The following is a 22166-nucleotide window of genomic DNA, read 5'->3' as shown; positions in this document are numbered from 1 at the left end:
GAGTATGAAGTCTTGTGTGGCCCTGTGTTTCTTACATCATCATTTGGGGGAGGGATAGCTCAGTGGTTTGAGCATTGGCCTGCTAAACCCAGGGTTGTGAGTTCAATCCTTGAGGGGGCCACTTAGGTATCTGGGGCAAAATCAGTACTTGGTCCTGCTAGTGAAGGCAGGGGGCTGACTCGATGACCTTTCAAGGTCCCTTCCAGTTCTCGGAGATGAGATATCACCATTAATTATTATAATTATATGGAAAGTGCTGCTGCAGTTAAATAAGATGACTTTTCAGGTGAATAGTGTGTGCTCTTCTGGTTTTCTTTTCTTTACCATTAGAATCCAGTTACTGGACTGCTTTCGGCCAGCACGGAGGAAAAGGATGCTTGGGTCCGGGACAATGTCTACAGCATCCTGGCTGTGTGGGGTCTGGGAATGGCTTATCGGAAGAATGCAGACCGGGATGAGGATAAGGCAAAAGCCTATGAACTTGAGCAGGTATGTCTAAATATTACATGTAGTAAATTTATTGTTTATCATCTCACAGCTTTTCTTTCATGTGATGCTGATTATTATTTTATGCTGTATTTATAATGCTCCTGTGGCCAGGATATACAAGGGCTTCCAGACACATAGAGTCTGGGCTGGTGCTGGCACTTTCCATCTGTTTCTCTTGGGTACTTATCTAGCCCATGTTACAATAGTATCTGAGCAGCTCACAATGTCTAAGGTGTTTGTCCTCACAACACCCCTGTGAGATAGGGAAGTGCTGTTATCCCCATTGTACAGGTGGGGAACTAAGGCACAGAGAGACTAAGGGTCTCATGGGAAGTCTGTGGTGCAGCAGGAAATTGAACCTTGGTCTCCCAATTCCCAGGCTAGCACCCTAGCCACTGGACCATCCTTTCTCTCTAAACAATTTATAATCTAAGGTCCCAATCCTCCAAACACCCACATGGTTAACTCTAAGCAGTCCCATTAAAGTCAGAATCAATGCACCTAAGCATTTTCAAGATCAGGGTCTAAGAAGGCAAAACATGAGGGTGGCCATGGGGGGAGGAGACAATGTACAAGAAAAGCCATGAGAGTGATAATTGGCACATGTGTTGTTAGTTCCATTGTCTTAAAATTGTAGTATTAATGATTTTATTATTATTATTCATATGGGGAGGGTTGAGGTAAAGGGATGGCAAGAAGAGTGGCTTAATAGGAGCAGTGGGGTGGTCCGGGGTAGGAAGGGATGGAGATTACAGAGGGCTGACAGAGCAGGACTAGCTTTGAAGGGACAGTGAGGGAGAGAAGCAGCATGAGGTTAGGGGAAGAGCCATAAAGTTGATTCTTCCCACTTGGAGACCCTGTTCAATTCTCCCACTCCATATAGTTGGGAGGATGGGTTTGTCCAGTGGGCATTTCTGTAGTGTCCTCTTGCAATTTTGGAGGCAATTGATGAATTTAATGCTTGACTTTAATCACCAACCCATGGTTGCCTTGGAAACCTACTATGGGAGAAATAGTCCAGACTCAGTAATGTGTATTGTCTCTTTGTATTCTGAGGCCATTGCATAACTTCTCAAAATATTCTTGTTTCGGGTACAAAGATGTGCTTAATTACTGGATTTAGGGGAAAATCCTACTGTCACACTGGTGTTGTATTCTGTAATTAGATTTCACCAAGCCAGTGACAAATGTGAACTCCTGGATCACTGTAACAGTCTTACCATGGAGTCACAGACAGTTCCCTGAGACTCTCCAGCCTATCTTGCCACCCAGACAAACTGGACTTTGTGATAAAATGGATACTTACACCAAAAATCACACCACATTTAAGTTGCTTCCCAAGAGACTAGTCACTTACCCCAGATCAATTGGTACTCTAGATCTTGCACCAAAGAAATGCTGGCAGCCAGTTCTATAATAAACTAACTAAAGGTTTATTAACTAAGAAAAGGAAATGAGTTATTGAGAAGTTAAAGCAGGTTAAATATATGCACTGGTGAATCACAGTTCGTAATTCCAAATGTTGGCAGTGATGTAGTAAACTGCCAGTTTCGCAATTTTGTAATAAACTGCCAGTTTCAGGGTACCCAGATTGTCTCTGGGGATCTCTGCTTTGCATCTGCTTCCCTGTAAGAGTCTAAACAGTCCAGAGATTCAGGATCTTTCCTTGAGTCCATACTTCTAGCTTCTTCTTACAAAAAACAAGCTTACAGTGTCACTACCCATGTGGGCTTTTCCTTTGATGACGAAGAGAGAGGAATGCATTTTGAGTCTTTGACCTCCGATCATCACACACAATGACCATTTGCTTTGAAATTAGCACTTTTCTATTTAAGTTCTTCATTTGCATCCAACAAGGCATCTTTCTCCTTTGATGGGTTATTTAGTTGCAGGGGTGTACACAATCTTAATGTTTGCTATTACATTATAATGGGATACAGATAAGTGAAAACAATGCAAGTAACATCCCATTAGTTTTCATGAAGTTTAAACACCAAATACACTCTTATACATTTAACAGTGAGGTGAGAATATCATATTTTTTTCAAGTGACCACATATTAGTTTCCCCAAAAAGCACATTCAGGGCAAAAATCTAGAAAAGAAAACACACGTAAATATATTTCTTTAAAAGTATTTCAGGATGTTCATGTTCACACTCATGGCAGGCCAGTAGTAGAGACCCTGAGCCTTGTCTAATACTGGTAAGTGGACTGGCGACTTTAGACTTTAATTATTCTGTTTTATTCTTACAGAATGTTGTGAAACTGATGCGGGGACTTTTGCAATGTATGATGAGACAGGTAATCTAATAATCCAGGAGTATTTACTCAGTTGCAAGGTCAGATCTGGTGTTTTAACATCAATTTGCGCATGAAAGGGAGAGATTAATTGTGAGAATATGGTATCCCAGATTGAAGGAGTGATTGAAATTCCCAAGACCAGTGGTTCTCTGGAATCCTTTTTTTATGATAAAGAATGCATCCCTTTGACACCTTCCTTAGCCTCATAGATTTGAAACAAATGGCAATACATGCTTTATTAAAATTAAGTAACCGCTCATATAAATGTATTGCATATGAGGAAATACATTTATACCATGCATATCTGTGGACAAGTGCTTGTTATATTTACAAAGCATTTCATTTCAGAGCAGATATTTCTTTTCTTTTATCTGAGACTTCAATTGATTGATTTGTGTGTGTACAGATGTGGGTGTAAGTATTTGAACCTGTGCAATTGCTATGAGCAAAACTCTGCTCTGTTATACTTTTATGACTGGTCACACCTATGACAAATTGCATTTATATCATTTAAATAAATTGCACAGCTGTAACTAAGGCCTCAACTCAGCAAGGCACTTAAGCACATTCTTAAGTGCTTTGCTGAATTGGAGCATATAAGAGTAAGATAACAAAAATCATATTATTTCCTATTCTTGGAGCATGTCCGTTCTTGACTGAAAAGCCTCTTGCAAAGTTTTTTTACTTTAAAATCCTGTGTGTTCTTTTTAGATGGATAAAGTAGAGAAGTTCAAATACACACAGAGTACCAAGGACTGCTTGCATGCCAAATATAATTCAGCCACTTGTGCCACAGTAGTAGGAGATGACCAGTGGGGACATCTACAAGTAGATGCAACTTCCCTTTACCTGCTCTTCCTAGCACAGATGACTGCATCAGGTAAGCAGAAGATGTTTTAGCTGTGATCATTGGTGCAGATTTTTTTGTTAAGTTAAAATGTTGTAACTACCTTCCATCAGAACAGCACAAATAAGTAATTAAAGTTTAATAATGTGAAAATCTGCCTTTCTTCTACAAAATGGAGTATACTAAAAAAATCACCAAAACATATACTTGGAAGAAGCAGCCCTTTGTTATCAGAACTCCATAACTATGTTCTGATTGCCCCCTCTTTCAAATACAAGAGGACAGGATGTGACTACCTATGGGTGTATGTTAGCATTGCTACTGATTGACCAGAGGGTTTTCTCCACTTCTCTATGTACAATGGGAGCACTGTCTCTGTTTTATTATCACAAGATCTTTTAAGAATAAAGAGAAATCTGGGCTGCCTCTTGGGTTTTGTGCATAATACTCTGCATAATGGTTTGAATGGGTTTCCCTGGCTCTACTTTTGCTTGTGAACCTCATGTCGCCTTTTTCTTCATGGGGGCACTCACAAATATCAGCACTTTCCTTTAAGTGCATTACCAGAGAGGATTTGCAGAGGAGTATCTTCCATAAATGAGATGGCAGTTGTATCATTTATCTAGCTGTGCAATGAAAGCAGTTATTGCTTAAACATTGTTCCTAATTAAATATTTAAATGCCCCATGGCAAAATGCCAGAAAAAATAAGGCCGTGATTTACAGCAATCAACAGTGAGCCTCAAGTCTGGTTATTGAGAGTAGGATTCCCAGCCTGAAATGTCCAAGCCAGTCTGAGTCCTGAAGGTACATGCCGGTAGGAAAGCAGATGAGCTATCACTCTGTATGGAGTTGCTTCAAAAATGAAAACTTGCCTCCCATGGCTGCCTTCCCTCTAAATCCACCCCCCCCCCCCCCGGCATGCGTAATATTGTAGAGGTGAAGTGGGGGCTGATACAGTGAGCTGTAACAGAATATCTATTTCCTTTTGGTGCCACACATATGGCTCCTTGATAACTGGCAGGAAAATATCTCATACTCCTGGGATGGAATAAAATATGGTAGATAGAATATGTGAGCAGGGAGTACTACATTTAAAAGTTCTTTGCACTTACAGGGATGTAACGTCTCTGTGAAAAGAGATCTGGATCAGTTGAGACTCGGGTTTATTAAGAAAACAATCACTTGAAGGGCAGTTTCAGTAAAGCTGCTCATGGAGGTGCAAAGCACATAGCGTATCCTGGATCATATAAGTCCGTTGTGCCTGTGAAGGGTAGATGGTAGTTCCACTGCTGCCCTGCCGAGAGCTTAGGGTGGGCTCCATTTTGGATCAGTTGTTGGTAGCCTAATCATGTTCATTTAGTAACTCTCTGAATGCCAGCTGTCCTGACCATGGTTCCCTGCTCACTGGCATCATGTTGTTTGAGTGCTTTACAGATGCCACCCACCATGTGGTCCTCTGGTACCTTCTATCCTCAGGGTCCCTTGCAACTGTCTTCCCCTGCAAAAGTGGGTGTCAAACCTTCCGGCACTCACCCGGTGTGTGAATGTGGCCCTGAGAGTTTTATATTTTGATGAGTCTTCGAAACAAAGAATATGTATTAGTGGCCTTTGAAGTGCTATCTCAACTGCAGCTATTATAGGGATCTTTCCACTGATTTCAGCAGGCATTGGTTGCTAGTGAATAAAATGAAAATTTGGAACTCATTTTCTGTCAAACATTTCAATTTTTGTGTAGGAATGTAATTTTTTTGTTCTCTTTTTAATCAGGATTGCATATTGTATTCACCCTTGATGAAGTTGCCTTTATACAGAATCTTGTTTTTTACATAGAAGCTGCCTATAAAGTCGCTGTAAGTATTTAGTTTATATATAAACAATTTGAGTACTTCCTAGGAACTGACTGAACAGAATTTCTTATTTCTCTGCTGGGAAGGAATATATTCTGACTGAAGGGTGGGGCTGAAGCAGCAAATCTGATTATAAAATTTCATAGCTGATTTATACAGTAATTCAAACAGCATTCCCAATGCTTGAAACTTGCTGCTCTGAATAAGCAGGAAAACAAGACAAAGTGGGGACCTGAAATGATTAAAGTTTAAGGATAGGTTCTTTCAGAAGAACTTCTTCAACCCAAGTTCAGTCATTTAAAAGGTTCATTTACCACATATATAGCCTGAACTTGCTTGAGTTAAGAAAGGCTCTGAAGTCTGGATCTCACTCAGTGCACATGAGTGAAATTACCTCATTAGAAAGAATTGCAGCTGTTTGAGATGATATCCAAATTTGCTTTGATAAACCATTTAACCTATCATATTGTTTAAAAGAGAAATATACAAGAACAAAGGTACCCAGACTGACCTTGAAGGAAGTGCAAGTTAATAGGCCAAACTGTGCTCTCCCATACACTCTTGAATGCCTAATGGGTCTGATTTGCCACTCTGGAATAGCCCTTTTCTTTGTGTGTAGCACCACTGAAACCAATGGGGGTCCATGGCCACTGTTCTCTGAAAGTAGAGATTTCTGTATCATATCGAAATTTGAAGTAAGATTTGGTTTTGTTTCTTGGTACTTATTGTCCCAATTTTGTCATTTTAAAAAAAATCATTCTTTGTGGGGGGAAAAAAGAAAAAAAATTGCCAAGTTGTTTTTAAGGAGGGAGTAGTGATATGAAGGGATTGGGAGAAGGTATATGGGGTGGGAGTTGCCTTCTTTGCTTTGACTTTCCTCCTCTATCAGGAAACTAGTACATGACTAAGGCCCCAATCCTGCTGAGATTTACTTGCATGAGATTTACTTGAAGCATGTAAGAGGTCCCATTGAATTCAAAGTTAAGCATGAGTAAGCCTTTGCAGGATCAGATCCTAACTCCATCAATAGATAGGTCCTTCCAATGGTGTTGTTGGGTTGTGTTTTTTTAAACTCGGCTGTTTTTTCTTCTTTTTGTTTCAGGACTATGGAATATGGGAACGTGGTGATAAAACCAATCAGGGCATCCCTGAACTGAATGCAAGCTCTATAGGCATGGCCAAGGTGAGAATATTTTTACTGGTTTGTTCTTCATATGTAGAATTAGAACGGTGACTCTCTAACATGTTTGTTTGCCTCACTGTTTTGGTTCATCTGACCTGGTGGTTGCTAATTGATTACATCAGAATATGTATTTTAGTGGAGATCGAACATAAATCTCAATGTCATTTTAGTCCTTTTGTGCCTTAGTTCTAGTCTCTGAAGCCTGGATATGTCTCTTTCTGGAGGGGGCTACGAATCTTTCAGAGATATAGCTAGATGTACCAGCATAAAGTGCTTGCTCTCTCTTGGTATTAAGTATGCTGCTTCCATGGTGCTTTCAAGTCCAAAGGAAGTTCTGGAAAAGTAACCGAATGCTTGGTTAAGGAGTTAAATAAAAATAGTTTGGAGAGGAAATGAATAATAGAGGTATAAGGCAGGCATTGTGAATGCCTCTGTCTCACAGTGCAAGGACAAAGAGACATTCAGTGACATTGAAAGGCAACAAACTTAAAACTGACAATCCGCTTTTTTACACAGTGCCTAATTAATCTGTGGAACTCACTGCCACCAAATAACTTGAGGCCAAGAGCCTAGTAGGTTTCCAAAATGGATTATAAGGAGCCCTATAAGTAGAGTTCAAAAAAAGGATTTATATGGATACTGAGACATCTGCAGACACATTAGATAGTAAGAGGGAGAATTCTGCATGCTCTCACTGTAGACCAACCAAATGTTGATGGGAGTTGAATTAAGCTTGCTCCATAATTGTCTTGTGCCTTCCTTTGAAAAATCTGTACTGACCACTGTCAGTACTGAAGAGAGCGCTGTGCAGTATATCCCTGCTGGGAGTGAGATATCTGGCTGATGTTGCACTGCAGGAGGAAAAATGCATGTTTGCTTTTAGCTAAAAAATCTTCTGTGTTTGCATGTGTGGGGGAGCAAAGCAACCCGCTGCTAAACAAAAGGAAATTTGGTTTTCTTCGTTCAATACATTTACTCTCTTTCACTACAAATACACTAGGTAAGAAAGGGAAATGCGAAGTGGAGGATAACTATTCCCATGGCAGCAGTGCAGCATGGATCATGGTTTCTTGATGGGCTCTGTACATGCTTGCTCGCCTTCAAGTCTCCCCTGGGTCCAGCTGTAAATTCCCCTACAGGAAATTCTTGTCAGCAAACACTATACAGCAGACCAGTAGAGAGATGCTATTCATAGTTTCAGAGCTTGGCAATAACACTGCTGATATTAGCTTTGCAGGATTTTATGTATCCAGGTCTCCAGAAAGAACAAGACAGAAAGGGTTATGTTCTCTACTTGTATGCTGCTTGTGTCAGAAATCAATTTGCACTGCAGTGAATACCTAGGGTGAAAACAGAAAAGGAGACCTATTGACCTCTGGTGTAATGCCGTTGACGTCAGCTCCAGGAGAGAGCTCTGTGAGAAGTACAGCTCTGCCAGCCTGGCTCCTGAGCTCCAGGCATCAGCTGTCTCTTTGTCCATCCCCATTGCAGGTCCGAGATCCCCACCCCGGCGGAGTTACAGATTTCACAGCCCCTTTGGTATAGATCCCTCTGTCCCCATCATCAATTTTGGAGATGCTTCAGCAGCTCCCTCAGAGGAGCCCACCTCACTGGAAATATTCCTCCTCTCCCCTGTTCCTTCTTACGACTGTAGCAGCTGAACTAGAAGGATATGATAATCCTCCCTTGGACCGAAATAGCCTCGGTTGGTTGACCTTGAGGCATGCGGTAAAGCCCATATTTTTGAATGGGCACTTCAGGAGTGGTGGGGTGTGGGATTCTTTGAGAATTTGAGAAATGGGGAGATTGGCAATATTTTCTTGATTCAGTAGAGATGGGTTGATTGTTATGCATTGCATTTTTAACTGATGGAAAGTGGGGGGAGTCATCTTACGTTTGCTTAAATCTAAATACATAAATAGGACTCTTTTCTAAAAGAGTGAGGTCAGAAGTTCCCACGTTTTCTTATCAAGTGTGTAAGAGCCCAATCCACAAGTCATTGAAGTCAATTGGCATCTTTCCGTTGTCTTGAATGGGCATTGGATCAGGCGGGAAGTGCACAAATCCGGATTGACATGTGTCTGTGTTTCTGAAGGCTGCCCTGGAAGCAATTGATGAACTAGACCTTTTTGGAGCCCATGGGGGGTGCAAGTCTGTGATTCACGTCCTTCCTGATGAAGTTGAACATTGCCAGGTAAAGAGCAGCCTTCAAGGTTTCTTTGCTATAAGGGAGCACAAACGAGCCAGTGACAAGCACCCTGCTTGTAGAAAATGTTGATTAAGCGAAACCAGAACTTTAGCATACAATTTCACACAATACACTGTGTATCCTATGTAGAGTAGGTTACCTGCCACCAATGAGTAACTTTGACCATTCCCGTTTAAATAGTTCTCATTCAATAAGTTCCCAGCTGTTTTGAACACTGATTATGGGCTCTTTTTGCATCTGACATAATCCCTTGAATGAGGCTGATTGTTTGACATATTTTGTTCTCTGTATTTTGCTCAGTCTATTCTATACTCCATGTTACCAAGGGCATCCACGTCAAAGGAGATTGATGCTGGACTCTTGTCCATTATTTCTTACCCAGCTTTTGCAGTGGAAGACGTGAACGTTGTTAATGCAACCAAAAGTGAAATCCTCACCAAACTGCAAGTAAGAGTTCTTTTTTTTTTTTTTCTTGGTCTGTTTGCTTGCGGGGAGAGGAGGTAATAAATTGAGTCGTCTTCTCCTGCCAGTTAGCTGAAAGATTGCAGGACCCGGTGGGTGTGAGTAGAAGGAAGAGGTAGCTCTTCTCTCCCCAGAAGTAATATAAAATAAAAAAGAACTTCTATTATGCAATGTCAGCTTTTTCAGGAATGTTATTTTTTCCCCACAGGGGCGTTATGGCTGCTCTCGCTTCCTTCGAGATGGATATAAAACACCAAGAGAGGTCCTACTTCTGCAGATTTTCAGTAGTCATTTTAAAGATTTTTTTTTAACCCACATTTATCAAAACTTCATGCCTGTTTTGTTTATTTTGTGCTACATAAAGTGATAGCCTGTATCATAACTAAGATTCTGCATCGTCAGGAAGAGTACACAGTGTTATACAATCCAAAGATCAACACATCCACACTGATAATGAACCCTGGCCAAAAGAGATTAGATGATAGAAAAACAATTATTAACAACAGGAAAACATAATTTGCCATTCTAATATCAAAACCAAACATATTTTTTTATTACTGGTTATGGTTCCTAAGGGGAGATAATAGCACACTCAAAATCACAACCAACAGGGAATAAAGATTAATTCCACATGCACACAGTCATCAAATAGTGGGCAGAGCAAAGGTGATCTTGATAAGATCTAGGTTTCTGGGATTGCATAGGGGTTTGGTTGAGTATGTGTGTGTACATATATGTGAGAAGAAAAGGTGATAAATGTAGGTGTGTGGCTTTATCCTGTATTTCCTTTGGTTTTAGAGGGTTTAGGTGTGACACATGTCTGTTCATATCATGTACAGAATATTAAATGAATATGATTTGATTTTTAGGATCCAAACAGGTTACACTATGATCCTGCTGAGCTCAAACTGTTTGAGAATATAGAATGTGAGTGGCCAGTATTCTGGACGTACTTCCTAATTGATGGAGTGTTTAATGGGGACAAAATTCAGGTAAGGAAGGAGCAAACTGCTTGAGTTAGGCTGGAATGGAAAAGCAGTAAGCAGTATGGCTGTTACTGTGCTTGTTTGGACTGTCCGTTATTTTTCCTTGTTTCTGAGTAAATCCCCCTGGACTACTTTCCCCACTAGATCCCAGTGTTGGCTGTTTTAGGGAAATTCCTTCCATAGTGCCTGACGAGATGGACTGTGCATGGGAGGTTCTGTGGGAAGCCAGAGGAAGGAATCCTCTCCCACCACCATGGGCAGTGAAGCAGCAATGGAGCCATTCTGCGGCTTGCTTACGGTCACAAAAACCCCTGGAGATATTTTCCAGGGGCAATGTCAAGTGGATCTGCATAGCGTGGATTCACCATTCACATCTGATACCCCTTCCCTGTCAGAGTGAGCTCCCAGCAGCCTGACCTTTTTTCCCCAGTGCTGTGCTTGGCATCTGCAAACCCGATCTATTGTGTCTACAGGCCTCTGTGCCTTAGGATTGGCCCCTGTGAAGAGCTTCTCTTCTGCTGATGGAATGAGTAGTTTAATTATCTTTCATTGTTGATTCAAGCACTCCCTCTCCAGGAGTGCCAAGTTGCCAGCCTTTTAATGATCATCATTTCAAGGAGGTGCTACAGGAAATTGTTAAATTATATAGCAACAAGTCACCCAGACCAGATTGTATCAATTCAAGAGTTTTGAAGAAACTCAAGAATTAAGAGGCTGAGGAACTAACACAAGTATGATTAAAATCACATAGTGTACAGGTGGCTGAAAGGGGGCCAAATGTTGTACTCTCATTAAAAAAGGGCACTGGGGTGATGCTGGGAATCACAGACCAGCAAACCTCATTTCAGTAGCTTGTACGTAAATGGAGTGAAAGAATAGCTAGAGAAAGAATTATGAAACACCTAGATGGCTATAGTACAATAGAAAAACACCAGCACAGCTTCTTGAGAGGAAATGCAAAATTAACCTGTGGAATTTATTGCTGCAAGATATCACTGAGGCTAAAAGCTTAATAGGATTCAAAGTAGGACTAGACACATTTGAATACCAAGAAAATAGCCACTTACCCTTATGCTTCAGGATGTAAGGCAACCACTAACTTCTTGTGGTCAAGAAGCAACTTCCCCTGCAAGCAGGTTATTGTGTAATTATCCGTTATGGAGTTTCTTGTAGTGTCTTCTGATGTTGTCCGATCTTGGCAGGAAGACCCTAGAGTAATGGATCACTGGCCTTATCCAGCATGGCAATACCTGTGTTACCAGAGCCCTAGTCATTTGAATATCTCTAAAGAAAGCTTTCCCCTGTTTTCAAAGATATTTTTTACTTGTGTTTTTATTTTCTTTTTATAGTCTTTTTATCCCCCCAGGAATTGTAGAATTTTAGATGGGTTCTACTCCGATTCAGATTCCAGTTATGAATCTCGCCAAAAGATTCTGAGAAAGTCAAAAGCTGTACAATGTATACTTCTTTTGTTTTTCTTATTTTTGAAAGTAAAAGCCAGTCAATAAACCACTGAAAAAGCTCCTTTTTTCCCTCTCTTCCCCACAACTTAATGGGGACACATCATTAATTTAAAATGGGAAGTTCAACAAAACTAGTGAATAAAATCTCAAATCAAATGCATTTTGGATCATAAAATCTTGGAAAACCTGATACAGCTGAGACTGGAAGATGTCTGAAAAGCAAAATAGATTCCCTGAATCTAAATGAAGAATGGAGGAGAATGAATCAAATGAATGCTTTGGGCACACAGGAGAGATATGGGTCAGAAACAAGTGTCTAACCATTTTGTCATTCCAGCTGCACGTTTAAAACAAGTAACCATGGTTATTCTTTGTACATAAGAGGTCACGGCATGCTTTTTAGAATGACAAATTGTATTGGCCTATTGAAAGGGAATCTAAAAATACAATTTCTTCCTTAGCGGTCCACAAGCTTTTCCATATTGTGAACCATGTTACAGCAAGAGTTACCAGATAGCAACTGTGAGAAAACGGGACAGGGGGTGGGGGGTAATAGGCGCCTATATAAGAAAAAGTCCCATAAAATGGGACTGTCCCTTTAAAAACAGTTCATCTGGTCACCCTAGTTACAGCAGAGAAAAGTTCTGAGGATCCCATATAAGCTGTAAAGAAAAGGAGCAAAGTCATGACTTTCTTGGAGGTGATTTCTCCCCCCTCCCCGGATTGAGAATTTATGCTATCACTGAACTATTATTATTTTTAAAATAAGGATTTTTTGCTCACCGATCCAGAAACTGAGTCTAGAATTTGAATCCAGGTCTTCCGTTTGGCAGCACGTTATAATCTCTTCACTGCTGTACTGTCTTGAGTCAGGCCTAGAATTATTTATAGCGGATTTATTAGCTAGTTCTAAGATTTCAGCATTGTTCTTTTCATGCTGTACAACATTAGCTTCTCTCCTCTCTTTTTAAGGCGATATGAGCTTTCTCTACCACCTCCCCCCCTTTTTTTTCTCCCCAGGTTCAAGAGTACAGAGAGGCCCTGGAGGGAATAATTATTAGAGAAAAGAATGGAATTCTTCTGATGCCAGAGTTGTATGCTGTCCCTCCAGACAAGGTATTGTGACAATGCAGCACCTCTTATAGCTTTCAAAGTGCAGATATCAAAATAAGTATCAGCATGATCATTTCCTGTAGTTAAATATAGGTTTGCAGTATGAGAAATGCCTTTGTCACTTCCTATACTTAACTAAAATGATTGTGCAGTGGCTTTGACTTTTTAAATTAAAAAAGACCTCACAGCTCCCATTGATAAGACTCTGGTAAATTTTTATGTTTCCAGATGGCTAGGTGTCTGATATGAGGGTTATGAAAGAGGCACAAAAATATGATGGAGTCCATTTTTATCTGAGTGCATGTGAACGTATTAAAGCTAAAGTAAAAAAAAATTCCAGATTAGAAATTTGTCAAAAGAAAAAAACAAGGACAATTGTTTTGCAACATTGTTGTTTTTAGTTTCTTTTTTTCTTTTTTCTTTTTTTGCCATTGCAAGGGGATAAATGTAACAAATTTGTCTACCTTGAAATGAGAACAGATCCCCTGCAAAGAAATAAAGTAACTCTGCCCTGCCTCTTATATTGTGTTTATCATCAGTGTGTTTTTTCAAAACCCTGAATGTCTGAGATAAATTCCAGATAAATCAGATTTTTTTACATTTGCAGTTAGGGATCCACCTGATCCATTTCTTGATCAACAAACCCAGCCAGCCTGAGCCCTTTGCCAGTTCGAGCTACTAACCTATCAAATTCCTTCCTGCTAGGCCAGCCTCTCCCTCCTATTCCAAAACTTCCCAATCCTCATTGACTAAGGACATTAAATCCAGTGCAGACCAGAATATTTAAAGATGAAGTGTTGACATCTCCAGTCTTCTTTACAAATCTGAAGCTAAATAAGAGTATAGATGTACCTCCCTGCCTGCTATGTGCAAGCACAGCACTGAACCTCTCTTGTGGGCTTCAGCTGGAAACAGTGTAAATCTGGTAGGGATTTCAAGAAGTCTGTAGGGTGGGCTTTGCCTAACCTCTTTTGTGTCAGATCACATCTTACAAAGCCTCTCGTATAAAAAAATTCTCTAGTATTTCCCCCTCCCTTCTCTTTCTCTCTCTCTCATCAAGTCACCATTATATTGCTCTGCAAATAAATTAATGGCCTTTTTTTAACAACAGACTTCCCCATTTCTTTCCTTGTGAAGCGTCTTTCCAAACACAGTAATGGTAGGATAGTGTGTACTTTGAGGGTGCATGTTCAGCTTTCATTCCAGGAAGCTAAGGTGGGCCTGCATCAGTAGTATACAAGGGTTACCTGGCAGGGGATTAGAAAGGAGACCCAAAATCGATTCAGAGCCATCGGGGTGGGGGGGAGGGGGAAGGAAGCAATAGGAGTGAGAAGAATAAAACATGGAAGTGTAAATGATTATATTATATTCATGTCCAAAAGTCCTGGTCAGTATGGGGGCTCTGCTGGGTTAGGCACTGTTCAAAGGTCGGCGTGCAATCTGAAAGAGCGTGCAATCTAGGAGGTAGAAGCAGGGTGGGAGGGACCAATACATCGTAACTAATGATGGCAAGTTAAAAATCTGAAAGGTGCAGATCCTTAATAGCACAAAGTATTTTGAAACATATGGTCTGCAATATCTCTTATAACCAGGTAGGGCTTATCTCTTGCTTATGTTTGTTGGCAGGTGGATGAGGAGTATGAAAATCCTCACTCAGTGGATCGTCTCCCAGGTGGAAAGTTGCCTCATCTGTGGGGCCAGTCTTTATACATCCTCAGTTCCCTATTAGCAGAGGTAATTTATCTGTAAAACCAGCGAGTTAATCTTTCAGTTCATCTTGAGATGCACTGAACTCTGAGTACTGCCCAGTCCAGCCTGCTCTCATTCAGTGTCAACTGGATGCAGTATATTTCATGGTAGAATCATATCTGTGAGTTGGCAGAAGTGGTGTTTATGTCAGTTTCTCTATCCGACTTAAATTAGTTAGAAAGTGTTTGTTCCCTTTGACCTACAGCTGACTTCATTTCAGTCCATCTCTTACCTTACATTTTCATAGAGTGAAGCAAAAAGGTATCTTTGAAAACCCAAGCATATCTTGTTTTTATATGCTACATGAAATGTCATCATTGTAAGGAAATTTTCAACTTGTGAAGCAAGCGATTTGTTATCTGGGTTTCTCCTGTGGATACAAAGAGTGTGTCAGTTAAACCATTGTTTAGTCTCCATGTATGCATGTCTCTTGTGAACTACACACATTGTACACGCTTGGTTTTCCTTGGCAGAGAACATTGCAAGGCATTCTGGGCTCAGACTAATGGGCAGGCTCCCAAACTGCTGTGAAAGTGGAAAGGGCCAGGCAGCAGGACCAAGCAGCGGACTGGCCACATCTGTTGCTGGGCTCTGCCACCAGTCTTAGAGATATGAGGAAAGTCAAGAGCTTGAGAGGGATCATAGGAAAGGGGTTGGTCACAAGGAAGGCGCTAGAGACTACTCTGGAGTGCGTGAGGCAGGGGAGACCTTTCCATAGCTTTACGTAGGCATTTCAAGTGCTTATCTAACTGTACTGAACATCCAGTCTTCTGAGATTCACCCCGTATTAGTCCTTGACTGAGCCCAATAAAGACTCAGTAAAGGGTTAACTTTCCAGTGTCAAAAAATGACAGGAGCAACCAAATAATGTGCAGGTGCTCTCGCTCTGTCATGTGAAAGGTGGGAACACAGATTGACTTCGGTCCTGGCAATAAACACCTTTCCTGCAGTTTTTTTTTTTTTAAATTAGAACTAAAGTTTTTACTGAAAATACTGCAGAGTAAATAGGGGACAGAGATGTTTTATGTTACATTTGTAGAAGTTTGACGATTATCACGAGGATCCCCTATAACTGGACTGGATGTTAAAGGCAGCTTACTTGGGTTCTTTCTTTTTCTGTTTTATCCCAGGGGTTTCTAGTTACTGGCGAAATTGATCCCTTACATAGGAGATTTTCAACTGCTTTTAAACCTGATGTTGTGGTGCAAGGTGAGTGATTTCATGTTTGTTACATTCTGGTGAAAAGATGGGCTAACGGGTGGTTCTACCCTCTCAAGAAAGAAAGGCAGAATTAAAAATAAATAAAAAAGCTCCGACTAGTGAAATGAGGGGGAAGGGGCAGGTCACTATGCAGTGATACACTGCTGGGCTTGCTCAATGTTTCTTAATTAGTGCATGGCATGTGGATACCCCGGTGATGATATCTGAGACAGAGAAACTGGGGGTGTGGGGTTTTTTATCATGTCTGCTTTTTTCATGAGGAGGCGCTTACTGCAATTTATTACTGTTTTTAAAGCTCTTTCATTAGCAGTTTAAGATTGAATTTGCCAGATTCCCAGCCCCGCATCCACTTCCTGGGGAAAAGGCAGTTCTGGGCATGCTCCAGGATGATGACAGGGCAGATCTGATAGCGTGCCAGTTGCTGTGACATATGTGAAGCTCTCTGCGCTTCCCCTAAGGAACCAAGTGTGGTGGGAGGAGAAGGAGAGCCCAAGACCATCCTAATGGCTTCCTAATGCGGGAATCCTCAAACCCAGTCACTTATTGGAGGTTGTGGATGAACTAGCTAGTACCAGGCAGGCTGCTGCTGCTGACAGGCCAGGCTTACAGCCACTACTTAAGTATGTCCAAGAGAGGCAGGGACAGAGACTTTATCCCCTGAGCGTCCCCAGTACCACTGCCAGGAACCTGCTCCTTTCCTCAGTGGGAGTAGCAGCCAGAAAGGTGAGATTAGGGGGATGTAGCAGATACCTGGCAGCAGTGTGAAGCTGATCAAGGGATAAAGGCTCTTCCACTGCCCATCTGTGCAGCCCTTGAGAAGCAGTCAGGAGCCTGGATTGTCAGGAGCAGCCTTCATCCCTCCTTCCTCCCTGCCACTTGTGACCCTAGCTTCCATCTGTCCAGTTTATCTCTGCAAATACCACAGAGCCTGTGGTTTACAGCTCTAGCTGTCCCCCAGAACTAGCTGTGGGATTGTTGCACAGATCCTGCGTGCACATCCAAACTGGCACCTTAGGGGAGGAGTGTTCTCTTACCAGTGACGGTGTCTCCTTCTGGGACTGTTTCTGTTCCTTTAGAGGAAACTTTATAGTGTTCACTTCCAGTACAGATATTCATGGTTGCAAATTTAAAATTCACTTTTTGTCAGTATTCATGAATGCAATAGTATTAACTAGCAAGTCTGTACTAGATTGTTAGATCCCGACCCAGCAAACTGACCCACATTTGCAAAACCCCACACAGAGCATTCTGCAAGATCAGGGCCTTAGATTGTAAATTCCTTGGGGTAAGGTCTTCCTCTGTATTTGTACAGCACCTATCACAACAGGGCTCTGATCCTGATAGGGCGCCTGCATGCTGCTGCTATAGAAATAATAAATAGCGTTCATAGCATATGTATCTCACTGACACAGATAAATTGGCTTACTACAGTGTCTTACAGCGACATCTTGTGGGGAGGCGGGAAGCTGAGAAATCTGGGGAAATGAAATGCCAAATGCTGTTCTGCACATTCTTGCACCCCCAGTGGTATAACTGGGGTTGGCAAATCAAGAAAGAATACAGCCTTTAGCATTTTTAGACACCCACATGGTGGGTAAATAGCAATGATGGGTGATGTCAGAGTAAAGGAGAATGAGTCTGGTTAAAATAATTCAGCTATTCTTTCTGTTGTACAGTAACTGTCTTGGCAGAATCAAATGAAATTAAGGAAATCTTGAGACACCATGAAATCAGTGTTCAGAGCATTACAGACATCTATCCAATCCGAGTGCAGCCAGCACGGATCCTGAGTCACCTTTATGCCAAGCTTGGTAGGTGCTGGAATTTAGAAGTATATGGTGGTGGTTGTGAAACCTAATTTCTTTTTCTTTTCCACTTCCCCTGCCCCCATTTCTTTCTTTTTATTTATCAGGGGGTAGCCGTGTTAGTCTGTATCCACAAAACCAACAAGGAGTCCGGTGGCACCTTAAAGACTAACAGATTTATTTGGGCATAAGCTTTCGTCGGTAAAAACCCCACTTCTTCCACTCCTCGTTGTTTCTTTTTATTTGTTTGCTTCCAGAATCGTTTTAACTTTTTATATGTTGCGTGCATGTGGTGGTGAAGTATACAGCACCTAAAGTAAAAACTAGTAATGAATATACTAATATGAATTGATGCCTTAGGTAAGGGATCTATTAGAAGAATATGTTCACTTTGTGAGCTGGCGGCCAATGTAGTGGTTTCTGTATGCTCTATTCCAATGGAGTTTCACAGACTGTCAGAAGCTGGTTCTCTGCAGGGGCTAATTCTAGGCACAGCCTGGGTTTTTGGAAAGAGCCTGAAGTTATGCATCTAAATCCCCTTGAACTTCGACCTTGGGCTCCTTTGACACTCCCTTTCAGGGGAGATTGGGGGCTTTGTAAAGCATAATAGATGCACACAAACAAATATTTCACCTGGTTCAAACCGCTCACAGATTTGCTTGGTATCGTCATGGACGTTATTTTTCAATGTTAAGTGCAGTATGAGAATGGATCAGGAATGGCAAATCCTCTCCATCACAGGCAGGGAAATTCATAGTGGGCAGTATTCAGTGCCACCCTTTCGGTATTCCCATTGGGAATCCGGCTTATAGGTAGTACGTGAGGAAACCTCAGGTGGTGGTCAGTGACCCAGATAAGCAACCCAAAATTCAGATGCTCGTTTTAAGATGTTGAGCCTTGAGCAGAGAGATAAATAAATCTCATAAAGTACACCTCTACCCCGATATAACGCAACCCGATATAACACAAATTCGGATATAACGCAGTAAAACAGCGCTCTGAGTGGCGTGTTAAGGGTGCCAGGCCAGGGCCGAGGGGTTGGATAAGGGGCAGAGGATCTCGGGGGGGGCGGTCAGGGGACGGGGAGCAGGGGGGAGCCACAGCCCGAGGAGGGGAGCTGCAGTGCAGGGGAACGTCAGACGGGCACCAGCCGGCACTGAGAAGTTGGGGAAGTTGTGGATCCAGGGCAGGGAGAGGTGCCTGTCCTAGACGGCGCCGTGCAGGTGCCCCTGTCCTGGCGCTGGAGGGCTCGGCACACAGCAGGCCTGGTTAGCAGGCTGTGCCCCGCCCGCAGCAACGCTGGATGGGCTCTCCGGGTCCATAGCACGCCACACTACCTGCCCGCAGTCAGCGGCTCCATGTGCCCTGGCGGACAGCTGGCTGCAGCGTCCTCACCGGAGATGGGCTGCGCGGGGCTCTGCGGAAGAGGAGAGACGGGCTGAGTGCGGGCACGCACGGCAGGAGCCGCCTGCTGATGGCTACCCTCCCCCCGGCACTGCCCGGGCACAGGGCGGGGACCAGGCGTACGCGGGCACCTCGGGCGAGGCTGCCTGCCCTGCTCCCCCTCGCGGGCTCAGCCGCCGTGCAGGGCTGGGCGCGCTCCATGGACAGGGCAGCGGCTGCTGGGCTGTGTGGTGCTCGCCCCAGCTGATGTGGTCGAGCAGGTGTGAGCGCTTCCGTGCGCTGACTTCCCGGGTCCTAGCGCCCGTCCCGGTGCGGCGCATGGTTCAGCGTGGGAGTCCTGGGAGTGATTAGGGACGGGGGGGTTGGATGGGTCAGGGCTTCTGAGGGGTCAGTCAGGGCGGGAAGTAGGTGGCGGTCGGATAGGGGGCGGGGTTATTTGCTGACTATTAATAACGGAGATGCTCGAGGCCAAAGCAAGTTCGATATAACGCGGTAAGATTTTTTGGCTCCCAAGGACTGCGTTATATCGGGGTAGAGGTGTATATATTTTACATAAAGAAATCACCCACACTGCTTAGGAGGAAAAAGAGGCAGGGAGGGATAAAATTAATTCTCATCTCTATCGGCAGAAGGTTGAGTAGGCTAACTTGAAGCAATGTTGTTGATGTTTTAACAATGACTGCTTTGTCAGCAATTGTAGATTATTCTCCCTCTGTGATGTGATCTACCCCCTGCTCAGCGGAAGGGGAATCATGTACTATTTTGGCATCATCGGCTCCTTCCTGACTTGTAGAGAGCTCACTCTGGGGATGGGGACTGCAGGGAAAGGAAGGTCAAGGTCTGTAATGTGTTTAATAATACACGCATCACTCCAACCCCATGATCTTTGGGAAAGCCGAAATGAAAAATGTAATACAGCTGAAGGTCCCCTTTGCTTTCCAGAAACCTCTTTCATGGGAGCCCTTAGACTAGGGGTACATGGCCGTTGAGGATCCCCTCTAGTGGAGCCATGTTATCTGAGAGCTGCATGTTGAGAGCTCTGTGAAGATGGTTCTGGCCTCCTGGTGATCCCTCCTTCCAACTCCCTTCCCTTCCAAGGATTTGAAGATCTGAGTTCAGAACCTGCTGGTTCATTCTGCAGTGGCGATCCCTCCCATCATGGGGGCGGTTTGGGGAAAGCGTGGGGGTTATGTTTGCCTGCTGCAGAGGCCAAAGACTTTAAAGGTACAAAAGGGACTTCAGCTTGGTCCCTTGGCTAGAATGAAGAATAATACCCTCCCTGATGTCACTGCACATGGTGGGCCAGATGAATGCCTGCAATGAAGAGAAGAGTGGCCATGTGTATCCCTCTGCACTCATGGGACCACTATGCCAGAATAGGAATTCATTCCAGCAGGAAGGTGGGGTGGGTTTATAGGGCTGAGCTGGCTCCCAGACGCTAGGTAGCAGTTGTGGGTGGCTTGTGTCACTGCTCCCCACCCCAGTGGTCTTTCTGCTGCTATGCTAGGGGCCTCACATCCAGATGCTTGCATGAGTTGGACTCCTGAAGTAAATCTGGCCCAGTGGATTTAATAACTTTTATTTCCTTCTCAAGAATGTATTTAATCGTCTAGCAGGTAGAGTCCATCTGTTGAAACTGGAAAACTTTTTAGGTGACATAAGGCTTCTGTAGAATTATTGAAGTGGGTGGAGTCCTCCTTCTCTGTGTGGGTAGTGTAATCTGCTGGATACAGTAGAAACAGTATCTGTTCCTGAGGCAGAATTTAAGGGCTTAATTCTGCAAAGTGCTGATCACTCGCAACTCTCATGGCTGCAGGTTCAAGCTGTCATCGAGTAGCTGGGATTTGCTTTTTCCTAAAGATGACAGATGTGCTTTGGTTATATTTGTGTCTGACTCAGCAAAAACAAAAAAGTGCTATGTGCAGTCCTGGGAAGGGCAGAGGGCATAGCTGTGAAGAGGAGGGTTCTCTTCTACACTCAATTCAGTGGTTGAATTCAGAGGAGAAGAATTAAAATTGTTGTATTGAAGACCGGGATTGCCAGCTACTTGTGATGTTTGATACAGCATGAGGTTTTCTCCATTTTTTTTTGCAAATGTACCTTATTTCATTTGGAGTGCTGCCTGTCATTCACTGTAGATGGATTTATTTGACTTCCTGACAAATCAGTGTTTGTTCATGTATAGCTTTTGTTGTTTTCCCATACAAATCTATATGGCGTTTTACCCCTGTGAACATTTGGCTAACCAGCATCAGCATGAAATGCCAGCTAGAGCTTCATAGCTTTATTGGATCAGCTGATTTCTTGTTTGATCCCTGTCTTTGTTGTACTCTTTTTAGGGCTCGTGTTCCTTTTTGTTCAGATTTTAAAAGAAATTGAGGAATGTTCTCCTCCATGTGTACATCTGCATAACTTCCTCAGTGGCATGTGACTGATTTGGTTGTTATTTTTTGTAAATACAGAATTTTTAGTGCAAAGAATTGTTATGCAGAAATAATTTGAAAAAGGAAAACATAGTTGAAACCAGGAATGTAAGTGTCACATTTGCATGTGCTATAACTTTCTTATCTTCTCATGGATCCATCACTTTAAAAAAAAAAAAAAAAATTCTACTGCTTCAGATGCTTTACAGTGAAATACTGCAATTGCGGTAATCTATTGAGAGCCAGATTTCAGAGCTCAGTTTGTGTACTCAGTGGGAGCGGCTGGTTGCTGAGTACTTTTGAAAATCTAGCCCTGAGCTCTTATAGGGGCTGATCCAAAGCCCACTGAAGTCCGTCCATGGGAGATTTTCCACTGATTTTAGAAGGCTTTTGAATCAGCTCCTAAAGAATCAGAATTGTGGTGTTATAGGATCAGATCCTATGATAGTGGGTGCGTAGAAAACTTTTAAGATAGGTGCTAACACCATAGCAGTTGGAGCTATTCTCTAATTCTGCTTATTGTACGTAACAGGTGTTCCTGACTGAAGCTTTGATGTTCACGTTTAACAGAAAATTATGTAATAGGCAGGGCCGGCTCTGGCTTTTTCGCCGCCCCAGGCGAAAAAGCCTCCGGCCGCCCCCCCCCCCCCGCGGGGGGGGG

The 22166-nt window shown here is 42.8% G+C and overlaps 1 protein-coding gene across 1 annotated transcript in view; it reads left to right on the top strand.

Moving 5' to 3' along the window:
- The window catches only part of LOC112108237 (phosphorylase b kinase regulatory subunit alpha, liver isoform), a 66336-nt gene that overhangs the window by 8700 nt on the left and 35470 nt on the right, over nt 1-22166 (top strand). The window contains exons 3-15 of the mRNA XM_026649340.1: nt 331-489; nt 2744-2791; nt 3503-3671; nt 5408-5490; nt 6590-6670; nt 8766-8864; nt 9180-9326; nt 9550-9603; nt 10211-10333; nt 12811-12906; nt 14530-14637; nt 15783-15861; nt 17550-17684. Of these exons, the coding sequence (XP_026505125.1) occupies nt 331-489; nt 2744-2791; nt 3503-3671; nt 5408-5490; nt 6590-6670; nt 8766-8864; nt 9180-9326; nt 9550-9603; nt 10211-10333; nt 12811-12906; nt 14530-14637; nt 15783-15861; nt 17550-17684 (1381 nt within the window). The remainder of the gene's footprint in view (nt 1-330; nt 490-2743; nt 2792-3502; nt 3672-5407; nt 5491-6589; nt 6671-8765; nt 8865-9179; nt 9327-9549; nt 9604-10210; nt 10334-12810; nt 12907-14529; nt 14638-15782; nt 15862-17549; nt 17685-22166) is intronic.

The sequence above is a fragment of the Terrapene carolina genome, unplaced genomic scaffold (assembly GCF_002925995.2).
Source record: "Terrapene carolina triunguis isolate 2854851 unplaced genomic scaffold, T_m_triunguis-2.0 Scaffold23, whole genome shotgun sequence".
Lineage (NCBI taxonomy): Eukaryota > Metazoa > Chordata > Testudines > Emydidae > Terrapene > Terrapene triunguis.
The sequence above is the reverse complement of the archived record's forward strand: the minus strand, read 5'-3'. Positions and strand labels throughout refer to the sequence as shown.